The sequence below is a fragment of the Oryza sativa genome, chromosome 9 (assembly GCF_034140825.1).
Source record: "Oryza sativa Japonica Group chromosome 9, ASM3414082v1".
Classification (NCBI taxonomy): Eukaryota; Viridiplantae; Streptophyta; class Magnoliopsida; order Poales; family Poaceae; genus Oryza; species Oryza sativa.
This window is the reverse complement of record NC_089043.1, coordinates 12,530,219-12,540,578: the sequence shown is the minus strand read 5'-3', so window position 1 is coordinate 12,540,578 and position 10,360 is coordinate 12,530,219. Positions and strand designations below refer to the sequence as shown.

The following is a 10,360-nucleotide window of genomic DNA, read 5'->3' as shown; positions in this document are numbered from 1 at the left end:
ATTAGCTTTATTAAATATAAGATTAAATATATTTTAATATTTTAATAGTATATTTGTTTTGTGTTGAGAATGTTATTATATTTTTGAGGAAAGTCCATCACCGGTCCCTAAACTTGTACCGCTGGGTCATTCCGGTCCCTAAACTCGCAAATCGACCGTTCAGTTCCTCAAACTTGTTCGATTGTGTCATCCCGGTCCCTAAACTTACAGATCACTCGTTTAGATCCTCCAACTTGTTCAGTAGTGTCATCCCGGTCCCTAAACTTGATTTGAATATCATCTAGATCAAATAGGACGGTCTAAAAACTTTATATTTAAAAATAATTCATAACATTTTCATGTGAACTTTAATGAAGATAAACTTTATATCAAACTTGTAACCCTCGACGTGATCTACAATTTTGTAGTTGAATTTTTTTTATTTTAAGTCATTTTTGTCCCAAAATGTAATTTTAAAATTAAAATTTCAAAATCTATAAACATGCAACAATATTTTGGGACCCTAAATAGTTTTGATACAAAAACTTTTCAACAACAAAGTTGTAGGTCGCGTCGAGGGCTACAGTTTTGATATAAAGTTTGTCTTCATTAGAGTTCACATGAAAAAGTTATAAATTATTTTTTAATATAAAGTTTTTAGACCGTCCTGTTTAGAGACCGGGGTGACACAACTGAACAAGTTAGAGGACCTAAACGAGTGATCTGCAAGTTTAGGGACTGGGATGACACAGTCGAACAAGTTTGAGGACCTGAACGGTCGATTTGCGAGTTTAGGGATCGGGATGACACAGCGGTACAAGTTTAGGGACCGGTGATGGACTTTACTTTATATTTTTTCTACAAAGTCAAAGCGACTTATAATACAAAACAGAAGGAGTATTATTTTTTACTACTCTTCGTTCTATAATATAAGTATTTTTAGCATAGTGACAAGTCAAAACATTCTTAACTTTGACCATTAATAGAAAAAAAGAGAGATCAATCATGTAAAAATGATGTTACTAGATTTATCATTAAAAAAATTATCATAATATGCAACTCTTTTTATTTAAAGCATCTTACTTTTATAGATATTGGCCATGTTTAGATCCAAGGGATATTTTTTTAGCCCTACCTCAAATAGCCCAAATAGTTCAAAAGGATCCAAAAGGGTGAGCTATTTGAGGACTATTTGGAAATAACCCACCAAAAAAACTATCCCACCCAAGGGGTGCTAATTGGGGCTATATATTTCAGGTGGGGCCACTGAAAAAGTGTATTTTCTCTCTATCTCTCTCCATGTGAAGGTACATTAAAAGCCAAATAGCTCTCAAAATAACCCTTGGATCCAAACAAGTTAGAGCTATTTTATTGGAGGGCTATTTCTTTGTGCTAAATAATACTTCATCTGTTTCACAATGTAAGTCATTCTAATATTTCTCACATTCATATTGATGTTAATGAATCTAGATAGATATATATGTCTAGATTTATTAACATCAATATGAATATGGAAAATGCTAGAATGACTTACATTGTAAAATGGAGGGAGTAGCTCTCAAAATAACTCTTGGCTAGTTGTCAAACATGGCCCTTGTTGGTTAAAGTAATATCTCGGAGACCGTGTCAGGATCCAAAAAATACTTATATTTTGGGACGGAGGAGTACTAAGGCACTGTTTGATTCAGCTTAGGATTATTATAATCTGGATTATTAGGAATAAGCTGAAACAAAACAGATAGATTATTATGATAGATTATTATAATCTGTAAGGCAGATTATTATAATCTAATAATCCACTCTAAAGGTGCTTATTTTAGATTATTGAGTAGCTAACAGCTAACAAAACAGCTTATAGTCCATATAAACAAACAGCTCTCACAGCTTATTTTATATCAGCTTATTATAATTCAGCTCATAGTAATCGGACACAATAATTTAGATTATAATAGTTTTAAGTTGAAGGTGAAACAAACCGGCCTAAATTGGAGATTAAATTTGCTTTTGATAGCAGCGTTGCTTGCGTGTGACGGTTTGTGGATCCATGCCATTGCCATCTGACTCGCATCGGGAACAACCGACTCTGTCTGTTTCACGACTATACTGGGCCCCACGCACCCAGGAGCGCGAGCGAGAGGCTACTTGGAGTCCAAGAAAGTCGCCGAGAGCCAGAGCTTCCCATTCGGCCGCCCAGGCTTGGCAGTCAAGGAAAGCCCAACGACGGGATCATCCCACCCGTCCGTCCCCCAACGGACGGCGCCGAGATCGATCAACTCCAGCTGGGGAGTGTGAGGTGACGTGGCACTGATCTGACGGGTGGGGCCCAACGTGGTGGGAACTGCCTTCCCTGGTGGTCACGCGTGTGATGGGCGGAGGCGAGGCAGGCAAGGATGGCGGTCCCCATTTCCTTTTTTCCTACGCGCACCCCATCAACTGTACTAATAGTAGTATACTACCACACCTGAGTACTAGTAATTAGTCTTACGCCCGGAGTAATTCTTTTTCTATATTTATTTAAAACTTCAATTACCTTGTTTTAAATAATCATATATGATAAATGTAACTTAAAATACATATATATTTTTAATTAGAATGTAATTATGTGAGATTTTTTTATAAATATTTTATTGCAACCAATATAACAATGGAACCGGATCGTAAATACGATAAGTATTTTTAGAGAAAATTTTAGAAGAAGGAAAAAGACATGCAAGACCTAATAGCAAAATAGATCTTCAGCTTATCTGTAGATGTTTACTATAGTAGTTCTCCAACGTATGGTCGACATCGCTTATTAATCTAGTGTCACGCGATAGGGAAAAAACGAGAGCACTCTTAATTTAAATTTTTTTGTTATTTAATCATATGCTAATGAGTTTTCTCGTTTTACACACGCTAAACATCTTTTTCCAATAGGAGAGAACGAACACAGCCTTAATACTAACTTCGTTTCGTACTACGCGAGAGTTTCCAATTCCAACTTTTTGTACCATATTCCTTCATATTTAATATATTTATGCTTCCATTAATTTGTATTAGCTGTCAATATGAAAAAAAAAATCAGACGTAATCTTTTTTTTTCAATGGTATCAAATTCAACCATTTTGATTGTTTAGTTGATTTTCAGCACCAATGTCAGACCTGCATTGAGCTCTAACTATGTGAGTTGGCTCTATAAGTTAGGGTTAAAATAGGTTGATATAAGCAAGTTTAGATACTCATAACTCACTTTAGGATGTGCTTTAGAGGAGGGAAAATAGGAAGATTGGGAACATACTAAATAAGGTGAGACATTAGCGTTTGATTAATTGAGTATTAATTATTTTAAAATAATAATATTAATTAATATGATTTTTTAAAGCATCTTTCTTATATTTTTTTTCTTGCAAAACATACGTTTAACTGTTTGAGAAGCGTGTGCGAGTAGAAAGTGAGGGATTTTTTTTTCTTCCTTTGTCCTTCTAACAAAAACTGCCTTAAATGGCATAAATGTTTTTCAAAATTTTGGGCTCTTTGGATTTGCCGTGTATTTACCAAGATCACAATTTGGAGTTTTTTTAGAACACAAGACAGATATAGTATTCTTTATAGATAATTGGACGTATTATGCTCAATTTTTTATAGGGATAAATTAAAGGCTACTTTTGCTAAAATATGTTGAACAACTTATCTTAACTCATGTATAAAGTTTTGTTAGTTAGAAATTGTACTTTTGGAAACATGACACAAATAGTCCGCACATAATTCACCAGCTACAATCTAAAACAATTTGTTCTTAGTAGCTATTTCAACAGATTATAACAGCAAAGTTTTTTTTAAAAGAAAAATGTTTTACTGTATAGCTCACACCACTTCTTGTAAGCTAATACTACTCACTTTGTCCTAACTTATATAAAGTAAGTTTACTTTTACCCTCTTCCATTTGTTCCAAAATAAATTTACTTTTGAGTCATCATTATATTGGAGTTTATGAAAGTGGGAGAAAAATATAAGGAATAATCACATTGAGATTTGATAATGTAAGAGTATTTTATTTTTCTTCTTGTTTTTATATTGGTATATACATGTGTAGGACAGATTAAAAATAAACTTATTTCAAGACAGAGGGAATATTTGTTAAGTCTATTTAAACAAAAGGCACTGTCTACACATCTGTTGACAGAAAATCCCACCTCCTATCTTTCAAATTTTGGACCAATGGATATGCTTCAAGATTCGTGCAGACCCCTTAACCCTAACTTCTCTCCTCCCCCCCATCCAGATCACGCTGCCACCGCTACTCCCGTCCCTCGCGCGTGATCCCCCGCCGCCACCGCCCCATCGTGCCGCCGCCCGCCTTGCCGGCTGGCCGAAGGGCGCCAACGGCGCCGACGAGGCCCCCCAGCCAGCCTCTCCCTCTCCTTCCTCCTCGAACCGTCGGCGACGAGATGCCCCCGCCACCAACGCCGGCCCACCGCTGTCCTCCAGCCCCGCGGCTCCGGCGCCTCGCCACCCGCCCGATCTGCCGTCCACCGCCGGGCTGTCGCCTCCCCGGCCATCCCTCTAAGCCCGGCGAACTCCCCCTTCTCCCTCCTCCCCCTTCCCCTCCCACCCTTCCCACCCCACCCCTAGGACCCTAATTCATCGGCCCTTCATTGGAGTTTGGGTTGTCGTCGGCGCCGGAGAAGAAGAGGAGTTCGTCGGAGTTGGAGAAGAGGCAGCTGGAGCACGAATCGCGAAGCACATCCAGTGAACCAAAAATTGCAAGATTTGGAGGTAGGTTTTCTGTCGACTGAAGTGTAGCAATTCCGTAAAAAAAAACCATTTAATTTATCCCTACGATTAAGTAGATAATAATAATACGAATGTTGCACAAGAGATAAAAAAAGCTCTCTCATCACATCATGGGTACAATAGGGGTGTGGTCGGATCAATTCCACCCATTCTTTTCATTCATCCCCCTCCCCCCATAATTAATGAGCCCCTCCCCCTCCCTCGTACACATCACACGTTTCGCCTCCCTCCTCCGCTCGTCTTCTTCATTCTCTCTCCTTCGCTTCGCTTCCAAATCGCCCGCAATTTCTCCCCCAAAAACCTCCCCTCCCCCCACCACCACCATTAATAAACCCCTCCTCCTCCTCCTCTTCTTCCTCCTCCGCCTCGCCATCTCACCGCCACCGCCTCCTCACTCACTCACTTCCTGCCACGTCATTCGCGCCATCGATCGCGTCGTCGCCTCAGCTGCCTGTAAGTGGTGAGGTGACGACCTCTGCTGTCTCCTTTCTTGTTCTTTGTTCTTCCTCCAATATCGGATCGTCTCGGGTTGGGGTTGGGGTTGGCTCGGCGTGGATCGGTGTGTTGTTGTTGGTGGCGACGTGTTTCTTCTTCCTCGTTGAAAGATTGGATTTTTTTTTTTGGGTTGGTATTATTGCGGAGATATTTCGTGGGTGGGTTCGGTTTGTTTCTATCTTTTTTTTTTCTTTTTTACCTTTCCTTTTTTTTGTGGGGGTTTGTGGGGGGATTTTTTCTGGGGGTTGTGATTAATCAGCTGCCAATCTAATCTGGGGGGATTGTGCTGGGTGTGAATACTTGAATTTTGGATGGAAAGTTCTTGGATTCTTAGCTTTCGCGTCCTCTGTTTCCTTTCTTGATCTCCTCTTTTTTTTTCTTTTCTTTTTCTTTTTACTTTCCTTGATGATGAATTCGAATTCGCTTGTGATGTTGATCGATCCGCTTGTGGTGATGATGCTGGGAGGAGCAGAGAGGAAGAGGAGGAGTAGAGCTCGTCGTCTCCGCCGCCGCAGCTGGTGCTCGCTGTTGATTTATGTCGCCTGCTCTACCCCCGTTTCTCCATGGTTCTGAGCTCCAGTCGCCGCCAACGGTTTCTTCCTGCTCCCTTCTCATCCTCCTCCTTCAAAATTGGTATACGAGGGGCGCAAGAACACAGCAAAATCCCTTCACGATCTCCAGGTAACCCATGCATTTCTCTGTTTGGTTTAATCCGATTCGTTTGAATTGAAACCAATATTGTCCATTATCTCGGTAAATAAAGTCAGTCGTGTGTGCATGTTGTTGTTTCTCTATTTCTTTCTAGGACAGCATATATTATATGTACTAATATGTTTATTAAGATTGTCTTCCTTGCATGATGGAAGATTGTTTTTTCAGTTGCTAGTTGCATATCTAGAGGAGGGCATGGTGGGTGGATATATTATTCTTTTAATTCAATGAGTATATATGACTGCATAACTGTGTTAAGAATGTTGATGCAAGTTTGGACTGGTTACCCAGCTGAGCTGCTTAATAAGGATTGATTTGTTGATCTTGTCATAGTCATAACGTTTCACTATTTTTAGATGCAAAGATGGATACGCTTGCTTGATCATTCTTTGCTCTAATAATGACCAATGTGCCTTCTTTGCTTGTTGGTTTCAGATTTGGATTTGGGGTGAAATACTTTGGCTTTCTTCATTTAGACTGGTGACAATTGAAGATAGCCCCCAAATTGCCTTAAGATTTGGTAAGTGTTGGCTGTTTTTAAGGCAATATATTATCAGCAAATAACTGCTCTTCCGTATTATAACTTTCCTAGTTTATTTGTACTACTTAAAGAGAACCTTTTCAAGACTAACTTACAGGGCATCATCACAAAACCTCTTTTTCCTTTTTATTCTTTCAGGTTTGGCTTGAGTGGATCAAGTACAGAATCCGAACTTTTGCAACCTGACATTCTTCTAGTTCACAAAGTCGGCCAGATTTGAGATTTCTCTCGGACATCTCTGTACACACAGGAGCTCTCTTTTGCTCCAGTTTTAAACAGAAGTTGGACAAAGGCTCTGTTTCTGGTTTTTTGAGTTTCTGCGATAAGCTTAGAGAGCAGACAACAAACTTTTGTCCTGATTCATCTAAACTCTTACCTGGTAGGTGAACATCTTTTCTGTTTTGCTTCTTTGCAATTTCATATCCTTTTATGAGCATATTTGACACATCCTCAGCCTTCTCTGCAGACTGCAATCAAGGCCAATTGTAATCCAATAATCTCTGATCTTGTTCTGGTTGCACGTTGAGATGATGGTGCCCTCTTCACGGAAAGTCCGTGTTTTCTGCTCTGATCCTGATGCCACTGACTCCTCTGATGAAGATGACCAGAATAAGAAGGAAAGGAGATTTTCAAGGGAAATACTAATTCCAATGGAAAACTCCAAGGCATCCAAACCTGTTAAGACCCTTGTTCAATGTGGCACAAAGACTGTAAAGGATTCCGAGAAGGAACCGACGAGCAAATACAGGGGTGTGCGCCGGCGGGCGTGGGGCAAATGGGCTGCAGAAATACGTGACCCTGTGCGAAAATCAAGGAAATGGATTGGCACATTTAACAGTGAGGAGGAGGCCGCTGCGGCATATCTTGCACAATCAAACCAGTTCCATGAAGAGTTGATGGCCTTGAAAATCCAATCTTCTGTATCAGAGCAGGAAGATTTGTCAAGCTCTGTTACTATATCCTGCGTGTCCTCATCTCAGTCATGTGACCAGAAGATTCAGGCAAAGCCACAAGAACACAAGAGAGTGTCAGTGGTGGTTAACCGTGAGACCGTTGAGCAGAAGTTTAAGGCACAGCCACAAGCTCAGAAGATTAAGGCACAGCCAGAAGTGCAGAAGAGAGTGTCAGTGAAGATTAGCCATGAGACTGAGGATGAGCACTTGCTGAACTTGCCGTCCACGCCTAAAGGCAAAGAGATTTCGATGGGCGCTGTTCTTGGCAGGATAGATGAGATTCCTGTGAGCAACTGTGTGGGCCATATTGATGAATTTCCACCTGATGATTTCACTAGGCTTGCAGATGCGTTCCCAGTTAGTGATTTTATCGGCATGGCAGATGTGCCACTGGGCGATGATTACATTGGCCTTGCAGACATCAGCCACCTGCCGCTGCCTATCACAGATCTGAAGTTCGACCTCAATGCAGAACTCAACTGGGACGGGTTCGACTTTGCTTCATTGGAACAAGAACTCAACTGTCTTTGATGGCTTGAATCCTGTTCTATGTGAAAACCTCTTGTTGATTGAATTGAGTGCAGGAGGTAGATTCAGGTATCCATCTTTCACATTGCTGGCAGGCCGAGTGTATGATCTGGAGATTTTCATCTCCAATTTTGCCGGAAAATTGTACAGTCCCCCTACAGCAAACAAATGAGTACCGCAGTATTTATGTATATGTTCACCAATCTCAAAAATGTTAATGAGATTGTGGTGACAGACCGTCCTTGATCTCAGTTTGGTTGTGTATTTGTTGGACGCCATTATTATATTTGTTAATTTTGATATTGTTCTTGTGATTCTGAAGTTATGTACAAATGTAAATATAGGCCTGATAAAATCCAGTTATTGTAAATAACCTTACTAATTTTAGGCAATGAACAGCTAAGAATAGTTCATTGTTGAACAAAAATGATTAATTTTTGTTGTTAAACATGGTAACGTTGCTTTTCTTTCTGAAGGATCAGTTCCCTAGTTGATTGGATTCCTACTCTCTGCTGAACATGTGTAATTCTGTCAGACAAGAGTAGTAACACAAAAATGAAAACAAAAGAATAATAGTATCCAACATTGCTTCTCTTAGTGCATGGAATTAGTTTCAAATTCAAAATGATTGACATAGCCACATTACTGCTAATACAAACACCATGTAGTAGTAGTCTAATGATGCAGCATCTGAAGAACATGAATACATATTTCTCTAGATGTTGTTAACTTCTCTGAATTCAGCTGTGGGATGCAAAATGCTGTGGAGAAAGAAAGAAAGACCCATGGCCGCCGCCGCCACCGCCGGCGGCGCTCCGGCGATCAGTAGGCGGCGGCGCACTCGAAGGAGACGTCGCAGCCGGGGACGGGGGTGAGCTTGATGGCGTGCTTGACCCTGCTCATGAACACCGGGAGGTAGGACATGGCCTGGCAGATGCAGGCGTTGTCGATGCCCATCAGACGCCGGCAGCACGCCGTGTCGTAGGGGTCGGCGCGGTGGCTGCGCAGCCGCCCACCGCCGCCGCCACCGCCACCGCCATGGCCGTGCTCGCGCTCGCGGTGCTCCGCCATTACCGCCACCGCCGACTCGTTGAGCTGGCGCAGCGGCACCGCCGGGTTGGGGCCGGAGAAGGTCCGGAGGCTGCAGGCCTCGTTTGCCAGGTTGAACTGCGACCTGCAGAACACCTGGGCGTTGGCCTCCGTTGCCATGAAAGTGAACAGTAGCAGGAGTACCAGTAGTACTACTACTGCTGCTACTGATGACAGTGGTGGCAATGGTGGTGATCTCTTCTTGTTCTCCATTGCTGCTGCTGTTTTTTTTTTCTTTCTTGATTTGTGGTTTGGTGATGTTGATCTGTGGTTTTGGAGGATGGTTTTTGGTGGTTTAGTGAAGAAAATGGGGGAAGGGGTTTAAGTAGTGAAACGGCGGTTCGTTTAGGCGCGGTTCTGGTTATTTTTCGGGGGGTTCGGGTTGGAGTTAGGAGGGGGAGGTTCAGCACTCTGTTAGGATTTTGCAGTCTGGTGCTGGAGATTCAGGTTACTCATGCTTGAGTTGTGATCAGTTGACAATTGACTTGACATCTTTTTTTTTTTTTGGTCTTATGGTTCAGGGGGTCAAGCAGAACAAGTGTGACATGTACTGAGCTTTTCATCTCTAGAATATCATTTGCAGTTTACATTGCCTTCTGTTCATCAACTAGTTTTATTTTCCTTTTCCTTTATTTTAAGGTAGATCTTTTATTTTTTTTCCTTTCTAAAAGGCAAGTTAGGCTAAACAAACATGATGAGTAAAAAGCAGCAAGGCTGCCTTGTAAGTTGAGCATTTTATTGAGGTATTCTAGTTTATTCCATTAGAACATGATTTCTATTGCTTGAGGGACAGTCTCAATCAGGCAACACAAACATTTGACAGTTTTTGGCAGGTTCGTAGTGAAAGGTGCAGGATATATATTTATATACATGTTCTCTATCTCCCTATATTCTTTTTCTCTCTTTGGTGGCAAAGCATTTCTTCAGGTTGGAACCTTTTTTTTTTACAACCTGACCATGTTCTTTCTACTTTTAATCTGCATGTAAGGTAGGTAACTCTACTACTCCCTCCGTTTCACAATGTAAGTCATTCTAGCATTTCCCACATTCATATAATTGTTAAATGAATCTAGACATATAACTATATGAATGTGGGAAATGCTAGAATGACTTACATTGTGAAACGGAGGAAGTACTAAACAAATCACTTTACACATTACTCCATATCCAACTATTATTTTGTTTCTAAGAAAGAATACCTTGGGTCTGTAAAATACTCCTTTCAACTTCAAAAGTTGCCTCGTTTGATTTGGATGATTGAGCGAATTATTACCATGGATTATCTACTTGA

The 10,360-nt window shown here is 41.0% G+C and overlaps 1 protein-coding gene across 6 annotated transcripts; it reads left to right on the top strand.

Moving 5' to 3' along the window:
- The first annotated feature begins 4,990 nt into the window (after nucleotides 1–4,990).
- Nucleotides 4,991–8,294, top strand: LOC4346686 (ethylene-responsive transcription factor ERF117). Of its 6 annotated transcripts, none has more exons than XM_015795787.3 (5): nucleotides 4,991–5,205; nucleotides 5,720–5,928; nucleotides 6,394–6,478; nucleotides 6,638–6,878; nucleotides 6,966–8,294. In XM_015795787.3, exon 5 carries the CDS (start codon nucleotides 7,027–7,029, stop codon nucleotides 7,981–7,983), a length of 957 nt encoding a protein of 318 aa, XP_015651273.1. In that variant the 5' UTR covers nucleotides 4,991–5,205; nucleotides 5,720–5,928; nucleotides 6,394–6,478; nucleotides 6,638–6,878; nucleotides 6,966–7,026; the 3' UTR covers nucleotides 7,984–8,294. The 6 variants fall into 6 exon arrangements, with proteins under 6 accessions (XP_015651273.1, XP_015651274.1, XP_015651275.1 ...); XM_015795788.3 differs by having other exon boundaries at nucleotides 6,954–8,294; XM_015795789.3 differs by having other exon boundaries at nucleotides 4,991–5,212.
- Nucleotides 8,295–10,360: the final 2,066 nt, after the last annotated feature.

Bases quoted from the DNA above. Each gene is read 5' to 3' on its own strand.
- LOC4346686 (XM_015795787.3), top strand. From the start codon at position 7,027: ATGATGGTGCCCTCTTCACGGAAAGTCCGTGTTTTCTGCTCTGATCCT.